We start from the raw sequence: 14,812 nt of genomic DNA, 5'->3' as shown, positions 1-14,812 counted from the left end.
GGCTGCACAGCTCAGTGTGTCTGCTGGGGCTGTGCCGGTGTGCGCCAGTGGTGGGACAATGCTGGCTCCTGCCCTGGGCAGCAGAGCCAGGGCAACGCGAGGAAACACAGCGCTCGGTGCCTGTGCTGGGCACAGTAGCTCTGCTGCCTTCCCATTTTTCCTGATGATTCTGGCTGCGCTACGTTAAATGGAGAGCAAACCCTGATCCTGCCATCTGTGCCCCTCTGCTCCCACCCATGTGCTCAAAGACCTTGCCCCTGTCATCATTTGCAGTGTTCTGAGGGATCCTCCTGAGGCTATAAAGCCACTGGGGCAGGGGCTGTGTCTCCACTGCTGCACAGGCAGGGCTGTGCACCCCTCCTACAGGGAGTGGTGCCCAGACCCATTGCCTTGGAGAAGACGGAGCCCATCTGGTCACCTCCATCACGATGGGACTATGGCCGCTCCTCTTCAACGCCCAGTCTAATGCAACAACAAATGTGAAATCCTCTGCTGCTAGTTCAGTGTCTCAGATCCCTTTCCACACGGCAGTATCTGGGCAGCGAGGCTCTGTGAGTACAGATGTTTCAGGATCAGCTTTGAAAATAAACCCAAATAAGCCACTTTTTGCAGATTAAACTGACTCCTCCTGGAAACCACTGCAGTGGAAGAGCACTTGTTTATTAAAAAGAGACAGCAGGGATGAGGGCATGAAAGGAGGCTTTGTCTCCTCAGCTGTTACTTTACTCCATTTGCCTCTGTGTTAATGTCTTTTCTTCAGGTGTGCAGGGAACCTCAGGCACAAATCTCCCAGCTCCATAAAAACATTGGGCAAAGAAGAACCCCCTGCTCCTGGGCCCTGCACATCACAGAAGCCCTGTGCCACCTGCAGCCGCCCCCACATGAGTGCATCTTTGGTGGCATCTTGCCGGGGGGGGGGACGGAGGGGGGGGACGGAGGGTGTCCGTGAACGCTGGAGGGCTTGGCGAGGGGCTGGCTCCATGGCTCAAACGGAGGCGAAACGATCTGGCTCCATCCCCGGGGACCCCCCCAGGCCCTTCAGGAGCTGGAGAGAGGGACGCAGGGATCCACTCTGCTGCAGCGGGCATCCTCGGGGAGGGAGGGAGGGAGGAGGAGGAAGGGGAGTCCCCGGCAAGGGAATCACCTTTTTGGGGGCGGCGGGTGGGGGGTCAGCATCCCGGGGGAAGGGGCGGCGGTGAGAGGATCCCACCTCCCTCGCTCGGAGGAGGATCCGCGAGGCTCCGCGTCGCGCCGCGCCGCGCCGCTCCGCCCCGCCGCGCCCGCCGCGCCGCAGCCCCGCAGCCCGGCCGCCGCAGGGCCGGCGGGGAGCGAGCGGCAGCCGGCGGCATGAGGCGCGACCCAGCGCCCGGCTTCTCCATGCTGCTCTTCGGCGTTTCCCTCGCCTGCTACTCGCCCAGCCTCAAGTCGGTGCAGGACCAGGCGTACACGGCGGCGGTGGTGCTGGAGGGCAAGGTGCAGTCCGTGGGCCCCCCCGCCGGCGGCGGCAATGACAGCCGAGGAGCCGCCGGCCCTGCCGGGGGGGTCCTGGTCAAGGTGCTCGACCTGTGGCCCCTCAACAGCGGCGGGCTGCAGCGGGAGCAGCTCATCAGCGTGGGCTCCAAGGCGCCCTGCTTCAAAGTGAAGCGCAACCACCGCTACATCTTCTTCCTGGAGCCCACCGAGGAGCCGCTCGTCTTCCGCACCGCCTTCGCCCCGCTCGATACCAGCGGCAAGAACCTCAAGCGGGACGTGGCGCGGATCCTCTGCGCCGACTGCGGTACGGGCCGCGCCGCGGAGGCGGGGGGCGGCGGCCGGGGGGGGCGCCGGGACCGGCGGCGGGGGGCGATGATGGAGCGGCGGCGGGGAGCGCTCGCCCGCGGCCCGGGCAGCCGCGGGGCGACAGGTCGGTACCGCCGGGGCTGGAGGGGGTGCCCGGCGATCGCCCCCCGCCTCACCTCCGGCCGGCACCGGGAGCCGCGCCCGCACCGGCGGCGATGCGCTCCGCCGGGCCCGGCCGCCGCAGCCGCGCTCCCCGCCGGCCCCGGGGGTCCCCGCTCGCCCGGCTCAAGGTCCCGGGCCTGCCTCGGCCTCCCCGGCGCCGTGCCAGTAGCGCAGCCCCGAGCCCCGGTGCGGGGCGGGCGGGGAAGGGCCGGCAGCCCGGCTGCAGCTGCGCCCGGGGCCGCGGGCTTGCCGGCGGCAGCGCTGGAGCCCTCGGTCTCGGCGCTTTGCCCAGGGCCCCCGCCTCGGCTGCCGCTTCCCTCGGTTCGCCGTGGTGACGGCGGGCAGCCCCCGGCTGGGAGAGCCGCTGCCGGCGTGCGCTGGCGGCTCCGGTGGCGGTGGGCGCGCTGGTGCCGCCTGACGCGCTCCTCTTCCCGGGCATGTTTCCTGCTGCGGAGAGGGGCTCCTGCCCGGAGGCTGGCGGGGCCTGGGGCGGATGCTCGCTCTCCAGGTGTGCCCCAAGTGCCGGGAAGTTTTGCCTCCTTCCAGGTAACAGCCTGGCGTTGGGAAGTTGGTTTGCTTTTGTTCGCTCAGCGCCTTCCGATGTCCCCCGTCAGGGCACTTGCTGGGCGCTGCTCCTTTGTGGGCGCCGTTATGAAATGACTCCCTGCCCCAGCGTTACTCCTTTTGTGCCGGGATTTTCTTCGCTGTCCGCCGGCAGGGCGAATACCTGCGATGGGCTGGGCGGTGGGGACTGGGCGAAGACAATGCCTGCATTTTCCCAGGGTTAGGATCTGAGCTTACAAAAACGCGAGGCCAGCCCTTGGAATGCTCAGATACTGTGTCACAAAATCCGGAGAAGGCCGGTGTTAACCCGGAGAGCTCCGAGCGCCGCGCTGTGCCGTCGGGAATGGATTCGAATCTCTCATGTTTGGTGGGATACAAGGATATACAGGGCATATCTCCAGGGAATCCAGGTTCCCCACTCAATGACAGCACGCTGTACTTGCTCATCAGGTTAATTGGCCTTTTGCCTCATTAAAGGTGAGGTGCCTCGTCAGTTATACTTAGCTCTGTAATGAACGTACGTGTGCTTTGTTGTTGTTGTTTTATTATTAACTAGGTATTTCTCTAGCAAATACTTTGCCATTGGGGGCTGCTGACCCCAGATTTTGAAAGCCAGACCTGCCTCGTTTTTAAGTTAGCCAAAAGATAGATTTAGAAGATTGCATTTCCTGGCAGAAAGGTGGAACCTTGCATATCATAATATGTTGTTGAGGAAAATGGGCTAGGACTGCATACGAGAAAACTAATTTGGGAGACGCTAATTTCATGTGCATCTGTATGTGGGCCATCGTGGACAGAGAGGATTTAGTGAAACAGCTGTTGCGGAGTTAAAAGGAAGGTAAATGGGGAAATTTCTGAGGACTGTGGTCTCACCGTCGGGCGAAAGCACAGCAAAAGGTACGTGGCTTTTTGTTTTTTTTAAAGTGAGAAGGGTTCCAAACTTGCGCATCTCTGAGCAGCAGGGTATGGATTTAAGAGGAGCGGAGGCCACTCCGTTGCTTCCTGGATTGGGCCCAAATTGTTAACATGTAGGCTGATGTAACAACAAGTTAAAGGATGTCATTCTGCCCGTGACACCTTCTTGGAGCTGAGGCTTTTGTTTCTGTATCTTTGATGGTCTGAATAGGCTCCCTGGCTAAGGGGCTCTGCAGGTTGTCGGGCGCGTTGTCTCAGCAGAGCTCTATGGCAGATTGCAGAAGAAAAATAAAAACTGGTGGTTGGGAACTGTCATAACTGTGCTTTGGTTCAGTGATGAAGATTAAACGGGAGCCTCAGCTGCTGAACTTGTGGTTCCCCAGGCACTTCATGCTCTCAGTTTGGCTGGAAGGTTGCTTCTGAAGGTGACATTCCTGGCAGGATTTTCTGATTTGTAGCACCCGGGCTGCTGGAAAGGTGCATGGACTGGGAAACCAGGCCATGGTCTGCCTCCTTGCTCCTTAGTTTCTGCTGGGAGAGGTGGTCGGGGGGTGCAGGGCTATTTCCCATTCTTGCTGCAGATGGGGGCTGTGGACAACTCCAGAGTTGGCGGGAGGTGAAGTGTCCAGGCACAACGTGTGCTCTGAGGGACAGCCAGGCTGCAGCCTGCTAAGGGATATTACGGAGCCCGGGAGACAAACGCTGGGGCCACTTCCGAGTGGGTGGAGGGGGATCTCATGGCTCTGATCACTTCAATCTCCCCCACTCCCAAAGATGAAGGCCTCGCAGGACCATCTTCTCCCTCCTCTGGCTCTCTGGCTGGGTCTGTTTTCTAGTGATTCATCCTCTTTTCGCAGGCTAAGATGCTGTGTGTCCTCTGCCCTCGCGTCTTGCCGAGGTCCAGGATGCATTGCAGGATTAGGCCTGCGATTGGAGTGTCGGTGTCTCTCTCCAAGAACAGTCACTGCTGTTTGCACAGCTCACTCGGAGGAGACAAGGTGGGCGGTGAGGCGCTGCACGGGACCCAGACCCTCGGCGGGCAGAGCCAGGGAGGCTGAAGGAGAGGGAAGAGTAGCACGGAGTGCAGAAGACAGAATGGGAGAACCGGTGTGTGCAGCTGGCATGTGTGCGGGGTCTCAGCTGGCCTGTTTTGTGTCTGCCCTCCCTGCTGTGCTGGGATCCAGGGAGGAGGATTCTCACTGTGGGCATCCCACTGCTGGGCAGGCTCTGGAGGCTGGAACTTCCCCACCTGCAAACCCCAGAGGTTTGCAGCCTCTGCATCTCTGCCCAGCTGCCTCCCCCTGGCACACAGGTAGCAGCTGGTCCCTGGGCCCAGGATCCTGTGGGTCTCACCACCCACTTGCCTGTCTTAAAACCTCTTCTGCACCGGCAGTATTATTGGTGGTTTTTTTTTTTCATACTGTTATATAATGATTCCTGTTATTGCTTCTCCTCCTGTCTCTTTTCTTTATATCTTTTAGCTCCTTAATTTTGGATGATCTCTTATCTCCTTTGTGCCTACATGCACAGATCAAGGAGAAAGAAATAGGTGCAAGACCGTGCGGTGCTGGCTCTCACTAGTGGGGTGGCTGTGTGGTGTGGTATCCCTGCTGAGACCGCTCCTGACTGATTTGAGTCCAGAAAGGGGTACGTGGTCCTGACCCTCCTGGTCTTTAAGGGTCGCTGGTGTCATCAGCTGCTCCATACAAGCACATGCTTCGTGTGCGAAAGGTGCATTTGCAGATATTTTGTACACAGGAGGGGCTCTCGCTGGTGGGGATTTAACCTGTCTGAGCTCTGATTTCTGCGTTCACAGAGGAACAAATGTCTTCCTCTGCCTCCATATGCGGGAAGTTGCAAAGTAGCTTTAATTAGAGCTTGTGCATCTCTTGGAGCACCTCACTGAAAACGCTGCAGAGTTCCAGGACGAAGTACGCGACTTGCCTGTAGGATTAGCTAGCTTAGTCTGAGCGAGTAATCTGGTGGTGGCAGATCCCTGGGAGGATTTGCAGGCAGAGGATCTGTTGTTGCAGCAGGTACATCTTGTGAGATGAGGTCTTTTTTTTTTTCCAGTCGGAAGGTGCCTTGCTCTCGGTGGGAATCAGGAATGTGCTGGGGCTGTGGCATTGGACTCGGTGGCTGCACGATGCCGGGAGCTGCTTATCTGTTGGTTCTAGGAGCCAGGTTGGCTACAGCTGGCCGGCGAGGAGAGGAGGGAGGCCTGATTTTGAAGTGCCCGCGGGAAACACAGCCCTCTGGATTACAGTGTAGGTGTTGCTGCCTGAAATAGCACTGGCAACTTTGGACCAGCTCATGTAAAAATATCCCTGTCTGCTGTCCTGCAAGTCATCGGGCTTGCTCCCAGCCAGGGAGGCGCAGGGGAAGGGTGCGGGTGGGCTCCAGCCACCGAAGCCAGTGCTCTCCCTTCATCCCAAGACAGCTGTGGAGCAGGGAGCAGCAAAGCTGGATTTTCTCATGTGCCACCCTGCTAATTAGAGCTGTCTGAAAGTATTTCTCGCCACCTTCAGAAAATCACACTTCCTTAGGTTTGCAGAAGAGTGAAAACTTGCTTCCTTGCCTTGAGTTTCTGCAGATGGGGAACAGTCACTGCGCTGCATAAAGCTTTTACCCCTCGCAAGGACAGCACATTTCTGAGTGCTCTCTGCTCCTGGTTAGCTGGCACGCAAGATTTAGCCTGGGAATGGACCCGGGGTGGCGGTGTCCCTGCGGCCAGGTCACCTCTTCATCTGCCAGCCGAGCCAGCCATGATGGGGAACTGGCAACTGCAGCTTTGCCCGGCTGGTGCTGCAGGTCCAAGTGACTTCAGCCGTACCTGAGACAATGGAGGTTGTCCACTGCCAGGCACGTGCCGTGCGTGGAGCAAAGCCTGGCTAATTTCTCAGTCCCCCTTTCAGAAACGTTTGACTAAATACAGCATCTCCCCAAGGATCTCTATGAGTAGCAGGAGACTAAAAAGGCTCCTGCATGATCCCAGCAGTGCTGTTTCTATATCCAGGGCCTCTCCATCCGCCACCCCTGGACACCAGCTGCTGCTCGGTGGCTTTGTGCTCTACTAGCACAACCCTTAGCTAGGGGCCCTGAAGCATAACGCCCTTTCTAAATCACAGGCGACACCTTGGCTTGGGTTTGGATCTAGATCAGAAACTGGTGCATGCTTGGGAGCGCAGAGGCAATAAACTCCATCATCAGGCAAAAAGGGAGCCATGTTCTGCTGCAGCTGAGTTCCCCACTCTATTTGGGCTGTGTAAGGCAAAATGCGCCATGGTCACCGGGGCCTTGGGCCTTAAAGCATTTGGCATACCCCGAAATCTACTGCAAAGTCCCACAAGGGATCAGTTTTGCTACTGTACTGCTGGGATGAGCGTGCCTTTCCCGGCAGGATCCGATAGGGTTGCCAGTTCCCGTGAGCACCGTGACGTGGGCCCTACGAGGAACGGCTGCTGCTTTGCCAGGTTTAGGGCATTGGATGCTGGTGCTGGAGTGCTTCTCATCTCCGATTCCCCTCCTGAGGCATGGTGTGACACCGTTGCGTGTAGGAGAGCCGTGTTGCCCTGGAACAGTGCACAGGCTTCCCCCAGTGAGCTGCGCCAGCCTTTGGCAGGCGAGGGTGCGGATGCAGCGAGAAAGGCAGAGGTGAGCGGCATGCTTGGCCAGGAGGAGCTACAAGAGATTGATCCGTGGTGGGCAGGAGGTTTGCGAGGCTGCGAGCCTGTGGGCGACTCTGGTCGTCTGAGAAATTCTCACTGCAGAGGAGCCCGAACGATAAAGTGCTGGGGAGTGATAAAGTGCCTCCACTGTGCCGGGAGGTGCTGGGGCTGTCTGGCAGCTTCTGTCGGTTCTCCTGTGCCCGCTCGGCGCTGGGTACGGTGACGCGGTCGGTGCTGTTCACACCGGTGGCGAGCTGGGCTGGGGGTAGCAGAGATGTCAGTACATCCCACCTGTCCCTCTGCTCACCCCACTGATCAGAGGAGGCTGCCAGGATGTGGGCACGCACCCTCCCAAACTGCCAGACCACTCTTTCATCTCCAAATGGTGCTGTTTGCAGGAGAAGGCTCTGCCCCACTCCCTGGGGAGGTATTCCCTGGGCTGTGCCATGCTCTGTCCGATGCAGATGGTGGAGGACGCCTGTCCTCGGCAGGAGCTCAGGCGGACGTGTGCGGTGAGGGGAGGCTCTGGAGGAAGCTCATCTCCCTGGCAACTTTGGCAGCTAGGCATCTGCTCGCCTACTGAATTGGGTGTGCAGCACTGAACCCTTAAAGGGTGCCAGCACCTCTCAGCACTTGCCTTCTGAGGGCTGGGAGGAGGGGGAGAGGTCTGCCAGCTGCCAGAAATTTTGGGGACCAAGTACTGAATCTGCAAGGGTAGGCTAAAGATCAAAAGGAAGATGAATCACTGTACTGCTCTTCTTCTGCTGAATGACCGTGCTTCCAGTGCTCGGCTGCTGCAAAGCTTGGTGCTGGGCTGTGTGCTGCAAAGCTTGGCCAGAAGGTCAGTGAAAACTGCTTTCATTTAATCCTCACGGTCCACCTCCAATCTGGATAAGAGGGTGACCGGTCTGGAAGAGGAAAACATGAGGTTCCCCAGAGCATGGGGTACTAGAGGGGGGCAGATGACTGGCAGCTTGAAGGAAAATAATTTGTATAACTGCAGGCAAGGAAACCTAGGATGTGGTGGGGTAGGGTAGGGGGAGGATCACCTCTGTGCTCAGAGGATTTGGGGAGAAGTTTTGTACAGAAGTCGCAGCAGACAGCACTGAAGCTGTTCAGGGCAGGGGCAGAGTTCATATTAGGGAAGAAAAAGGAAACAAGAAAATAAGAGATTCAGTGGATCAGAGAGGGATAGGAGATGCTGCCTTGGAGACCCAGGGCACTGGTGTTCAGCTCAGCAGAGGTTTTTTGTCTCTGTTAGGGTCAGCCAGCTCTTGCTCAGTTTGTAGCCGTGTCTTGGTGTTGCTGGCTGATTGCCTGTGTCAAGGAATCTTCTCTGGTTTTCCTGTCTCCAGGTCTTACCCCAAGCAATCACTCTCTTAAGGTATCTCTGCGGTTCAAACCATGACCAAAAGGTGACCTCCTAGAAGTGCTCCCCAGTATGAAACAAGGGTTGGAACTGGGCTGGGCTTCATGCTGGTGGCGTGGGCTGAGCATGGCCCCAGCTGGTGTGGCACCTGGAGGATGGAGCTTAGTGAGCTGGTGGGAAGAAGTTGTGTGCAGAAAAGAGGCCAGAAGATGGCAACAGTCCTGACAAGGCTGTGGGAGCTGCAAACCAGAGGTATTTGCCCCTCTGCAAGGAGATGTCCCCTTGTCCCTGGTAGCCTGGTCTGGAGCCGAGTAAGAGCTATCAGAAGAGCATTTTGACAGTAGGTTGTGCAGACCCTGGTATGAGTGACTTCCTTGTAGGCAGGCAAGATAGCCTGCTCAGAGGATCTGAGACTAGGGACTAGATAGGTGCTCAGGTCTGTTCCCACTCTGCTGTCTGATGTTGTAAGCCAGGGGCAAGGTGCTTCTGCTCACAGCAGGTCTCCCTGGCCAGGGCAGTCTTTTAAGGTGTCTTGGCTGGGGTTGATGGCCATAGCGGTTCTCACTGATCCGCCCACCTGCCCATGCCTGCAGCAGGACAGTATCATCCTTTCCTGTATTTCCGTCACTTGTTTGCTGCCCCATGGAGGGCAACTGAGCTCATCCTTGCAAGCTGAAGCACATATCCTGGTTTTGCAGGAACGCCTCATAGTTGGTAGCCTGCTGAAGGAGAGCTGGCTGCTGTTGTCTCTGGGCACAGCATCTCTCTGGGATGGGGCACGTGCTCAATGAGTGGGGACGTGTCATGCTCGTGACAGAGTGCCCATCTCCCACCCTGCTGACCCTGGGACTCTCACCCTGTCCTGCTGTGAAAGGACCGTCCTTTGCCCTCTTGGTGAGGGTGAGAACTCTGGGAAAGCCTTCACAATGGGCTCAGTTGCTGGAAATGACCCTGTAGGATCTATGGGTGGGAGCAAGGCCCCAGGACTGATGGAGAGCAGATCTTGGACATGATGGTTTTCTAGGGCAGATCTGGATGGGCAGTGCTGTATCTGAAAGCTTGTGGAAACGCTGAGGAGGATGGGAAGGCTTTGCAGAGCCTGGGGAAGGACATACTGTACTACTTAGTGGGAGAGCTAGTCAGGTTCTGCCAATTTGGGGTCGGAAGGCAGGTATTTGCATTCATTATAGCCAATCACTGCTCATCCACTTTTTATAATGGCTCAGTAATGATGAAATGCTGTTCAGGATCCTCTCGGTGGTCTCGGGGCAGGCAGATGGCTTGGCAGGAGGGTGGGGACTGGAATTAGCTCTGCTTTCTGGGCTGTCTCAAAGTTGGCAGCGATGCAGCGGCACTGGCTGCTGCACTCGCCAGAGCCTGTCCCCATCGGGCCCTGGCTCCCTGCTGCTGCACCGTCCGCTCTAGCTGCTCGAGGTGGGCAGCGCCCGGGTCAAGCCAAGGTGAGGTCAGGATCGGGCACAGCCTCTACTGTTGACCTCTACGGATGTAATGTGGCCTTTTCCAGCAGGCAGGGGTGTGTGGAGTGGGACAATTAGCAACACATTCATTAGACCTGGGTATATGACAGGGAGTATGAGAGGTGCCTTGCTTGGGGATTGGATCTTCCCCATGGGTCTGCGGGACAGGGGTAACAGCAATGATGGTTGGACTCGATGATCTCTAAGGTCTTTTCCAACCTAGAAATCTATGAATCTATGAATCTATGAATGATGGGAACGGGTGCCTCTGGCGCTTGTCTGGACCCGCTGCTCCAGGTGTTCCCTCCTTCCCACCTCTTCCCCTCCAGTCTTCCTTGGCTGCCCTTTTGTGTGACTGGGTGTGGAGGGACTCGAGTGGCTCAGTCTCCCCGACGCTGCTTTCAGCCTTCAGCCAGGCTGGCAGCTGCTGCGGGAAGTCCAGCTGAAGTCATCAGCATCCCTGGGACGATCCCCTGCCGTGTGGGGTCTCAGCCATCTTCTCCCTGTATCCCTGCAGGGCGAAGGAGCTGTCTTCCCATCCTGGCTGCCGGGTCGTCTCTTGTGCTGCTGGCCCTGAGCTCTGTGGGGAGCTGCCTGGTGAGGCTGGTGTGACCGAGGGAGCATCTCATGGGGCTCTGGGAGACTTGCTGCCTGCCCAGGCAGCTGCACCGTTATGTCCTGTGCTGGAATGAAGTGGAGATTCCTGTTCGGGGGGGACCTGGTGTGGTGGGGTACTGCCTGCTGGCTTTGAGGAAGCCTGGAGACCCTTTCTTATAATGCTGGAGAGCCTCAGTCCCACAGACATGTCCCCAAATCTGCAGAGCTGAGGCAGCAAGAAGGAGCTGAAGGAACTTCCCTGCCAGGTCCTTCCTGCGGCTCCTGACTTGGCTTGGCACGCTCCATGTACATGGCAGGAGGAGGCAGTGCCCATTCCAGCATCTTCACACCAGCCCTACTTCTCCGGCCTCTGGCAGCACTGATGAGGCAGACATCAAAGAGTGTCCCCATCACCCCAGCGCTGCCCTAATCTTGAACACTCCCAGAAAGATGCCTTGATGTCAGGAAAGGGGGATGCAGCTGGGTTGGAGGTCTGAGATACAGAAGGATTGTGTTTCTGTGGCACACTTTCTTCGTAGTTTGGTGATCTAAGATGGTCTTCCTGGCATGGGGAACACAAGAGGCTGGGTCCATAGAGTGAGTGTTGCTGTTTCTTGGATGTTTAGCTACAACAGCAACTTTAGACCGTGGCAAATCCTGTAGGAGCCCCAGACCTGACTATGTCCTAGAGTCCAAATGGATTGACAGGCAAGGAGGGGAAAACCTAGAGAGAGTGAGGTGTTCTGATGAGTTTGGGAGGATCTGATGCAGGTGTGATGCTGGGACAGGCCCTGAGGTTTTTGGGCATAGAGGTAGGACATAGGGGTAGATGTAGGATGGTTTGGATGGAAATTAGGGATTAATTCTTCTATACCTAGAAGAACCAGGGTGATGGGAAGCAGCAGGCATGGGGTCACCTAAAGAAGGTCCTTTTTCACATGGTGTCTCACTGCATGGTGCTGCTGAGGCCACAGGGAAGAGGATCATGCAGGCTTCCAGAGGCCCTGCCTCTGTGAACAGAACGGTTGGGGTGCAGCTGCTGATTGTGCGTTTCCCCAGTGCCTTGTTGCCAGAATGGGTGGGCTGCAGTGGGGAGGGGCACAGTACGAGGTTGATGCAGGATTTTAGCCCCAGGAGGGTTGTGCTCTGCAGAAAGGTAGTGATTTGTTTCTTTATTTATTGATCAGTAATTCCTCCATGGAGCCTGATCTCCATCACCTGGACCATGCTCCAGAGGAGGAGCTTTGTGGAGTACCCAGCACATTTCTGGCGTGCGGACGCTCTGTGTGGGGGGTGCAGCACAGGAATCCAGCTGCCGTTATACGGGTTGTCTCAGCCCCGTGTCTGTGCAGCTGTTCTGGGGGCACGTGCTGCAGAGAGGTGTGTTCCTGGGGCTTCGTGCTCTGGAGGGAACGGATGCAGGCGAGGGGGCTGTGTTTGGAGATTTGGTTCAGTTCCCATCTGTGCCACTGATGGCAGGAAAGCTGCTCTAGCATCCCCAAGCCGTGATTCCCTGCCTGGCAAGCAGAAGGGATGCTGCTTTGCATGCTCGGCTCGGGAGCAGGCAGAAACTGGTAGCGTGTTGGGTTCGTATCAGTGTATCAGCGCCGGTGGTCAGCAGAAATGGTAACTAAACCCTGCCCTCCCTCCAGCGCCTTTTGCTGATGGACCTGGAGGTGGCAGACCCTGCTGCAAAGGAGGCAGACCCTGCAGTGGTACTCGGTGCAGCTGGGAGGGTCTGAGTGGGTGTTTAGGGGTGGAGGAGCCCTGGCTCGCTCCTGGAATGGGTCTGCAAGGGACCTGCCTGGTACTGGCCGGCAGCGTGTTGACCCTCCTTGAGTGGCCATCTAGCTCCAAACATTTCCCAGCCAACCTCATCTTACAGAGCAGGTGTCGGATCCACAAAGACATAAACCTGTGGTCCCCAAGCCTGCCTCTGACCTGCAGCTGCATGGGGGAGCTGTGACATGTGAAGAGACAACTTGTGTCAGTCCGTCATGTGGTGACATGCAGGCTTCTGGCATCCAAGCTGTTTTTCTGGTGCTCAGGACTAGCTGGGAGTGCCGGTGGCGAGCATGGATCCTCGAGGGCGCTTGATGCTGCATGGTGGTGTGGACAGAGGATTTCCAAAGCTGTTAGAGGGCTGAGCAGCTTTGTGGTGTGCACTGTGGTGGAAGGATGCTCGGCTGAGGCAGGCTGAGTGATGCTTGCAAACTTCTGTGAATGTGTAGCTGCTGCATGGGGCTGAGAGATTGGGGTTGTGTTCTGTGGCATGAAATGACCCTGAGAGTTGCCACCAGGGCCCATTCCCCAGCCCTCTGGGATGCTACATGTCAGTAAATGTTACTGGGAGGTGATCCAAAACCAGACAGGAAGGGTTTTGTGTGCATGTTCACTTCTGCAGACTCTTCCCGGTGAAAGGAGACAACTGCACTGTCCGCCTGTGCTGAGACAGCAAATCTGGGAGCCCTCCTGCCTCAGGTCGCAGACGGCTTCAGGCCTCTCCTTCCTTGCCAGGCACTGTAGGCTGGATTGCCTTCTGCTCCGTGTCATCAGAGCAAAAGCACAGAGACCAAAACTGGCACACCGGGACAGCGCCGGTGCGGGGAAGCGAAGGAAATCCTGCCCACGGTGTTAATGTACCTGTAGGAAACCAGCTGGATTGGCCAAGGAAGTGCACGCTGTCACTGTGGCCAGTGAATGAAGCTACGGCCGTTGCAGGAAGGAGGCTCCGGACTCTTCTTTGGGCGAGGAGAGAAAATACCTTTCTGTGGTGAACTTCGAAACTGGCTGATGGCTGATGAGGCCAGCAAACCTCATATTTGGATGTCAAAGCATCCAGGAGATGCTTTGATGCAGGAGAGGAACTGATAACTCCCAAATCATAAATACATAAAGGAGGTTCTGGCTTCGGAAGGGCAGATAGGCACATTGGAAGGTGCCGTTGGGAAACTGTGACCTTTTGAAACCTCCCTGCTGGGAGAGTGGCTATGGTTTTCCTGCAACAGCTGGTGCCAAGGCAGCCCTGTTGCCCGTGTTGGGTGTTTGCCGGCTGCACGGGCTGCGAGCATGCTGGTGCTGAGCTCTGGGCTGCCTTTGCCAGCAGGAGCTCCTGGGGCTGGAGGTGGCTCCTCAAGTCATGTTGCTGGGCAGCTCTGCAGCTAGGGAGAGAGGTCTCATTCTGTCCTTTGCTCTCAGCGCATGGGGAGATGTGTGGCTGGGCATGCCGTGGTGTAGGTCGGGCTCTGGGAGAGGTCACTTAGTCCCTGCCCCTGCCCAGGTCACCGCAGGGCTGGTGTCTGGGATGAGGGATGCTGAGGCTTTGTGGATAGGGCTGATCTCCATTTGGGATGTTTCCTTATGTTGCACGAGATTTACTTAAAGCGTCATATGAACCTGCTGGGAGGGGACACGATGCAGAGTTTCCTTTCCCATCATCTCTTTCATAATTCAGTGCCTTTTCCCATCACTCTGCCTTCAGGGAATTTCCCACCCCTCGCACTTTGCCTGTGCTCAGGCTGTGTCCCAGAGCCAGGAGAGCAGCACTAGCCCGTTCCTTCTCTGGGTAGGCAATAAATTCCTTGGCACTTCACCTCCTGGGCCCGTGGGGTGCCAGGTTAAATGTGACCCAAAGCACAGCACAGACGAGCTCTGCCAGGCCTCTGATTCTGACCCAGAGCGGCTCCAGAATCCCAAGTTGTCTCACTTGAGTATTAGTAAGCGGGCTGGTCCAAGGGGCCTTTCCAGAGATCCCAGCAGTGCAGTCAGAGCTGGTGGCAGAGCTGCTGCCTCTGTGCCCTTTGTGCGGAGTAGGGTTGGCCATGCCCCATCAGGCAGGGGCTCCTCCAGCTCTGCTGCCTGCTGCGCACCAGCAGCCAGCTGTCAGGAGGGATTGCCTGCATGGGAGGACCATGCACTGGGCTCCTTCTAATAAAACTAAGGTCAGCAACCTTCCAGGCAAATGGTGTTCCCAGGAGAGTTATCAGATTGGTGGGAAGGGGGTGGATGTGGAGCCTTTGGAAAATACATCCATGTCCCTGGGGCAGAAACCTGGAGGGTCGGAGATCTCTGCTGTGACAGACACACACCTTCCAGCAAGCGAGGCTAATCACAGGGCTTTATGTGGAGCGGTTTTATGCTGGGCTAAACTCATCTTTTGTTGGAGGCCGAGGGAATGGCATACATGGGAGTAATCTCCTGGCTGCAGCATCTGAGTGAAACCCCCCTCCTTGAAGTCTTACTTTCATGGCTGATGTTCTTCAAAATAATGTTTTTTTCTC

General features: G+C 57.0%; 1 protein-coding gene across 1 annotated transcript in view; it reads left to right on the top strand.

The window, feature by feature from the left end:
- The first annotated feature begins 1,347 nt into the window (after positions 1-1,347).
- Positions 1,348-14,812, top strand: part of NRG2 (neuregulin 2) — a 178,167-nt gene continuing 164,702 nt past the window's right edge. Inside the window, exon 1 of the mRNA XM_086621447.1 lies at positions 1,348-1,777. Within this exon, the coding sequence (XP_086477573.1) occupies positions 1,348-1,777 (430 nt within the window). The remainder of the gene's footprint in view (positions 1,778-14,812) is intronic.

The sequence above is a fragment of the Tauraco erythrolophus genome, chromosome 16 (genome assembly GCF_009769465.1).
Source record: "Tauraco erythrolophus isolate bTauEry1 chromosome 16, bTauEry1.pri, whole genome shotgun sequence".
Classification (NCBI taxonomy): Eukaryota; Metazoa; Chordata; class Aves; order Musophagiformes; family Musophagidae; genus Tauraco; species Tauraco erythrolophus.
This window is presented reverse-complemented; position numbering and strand designations above follow the sequence as displayed.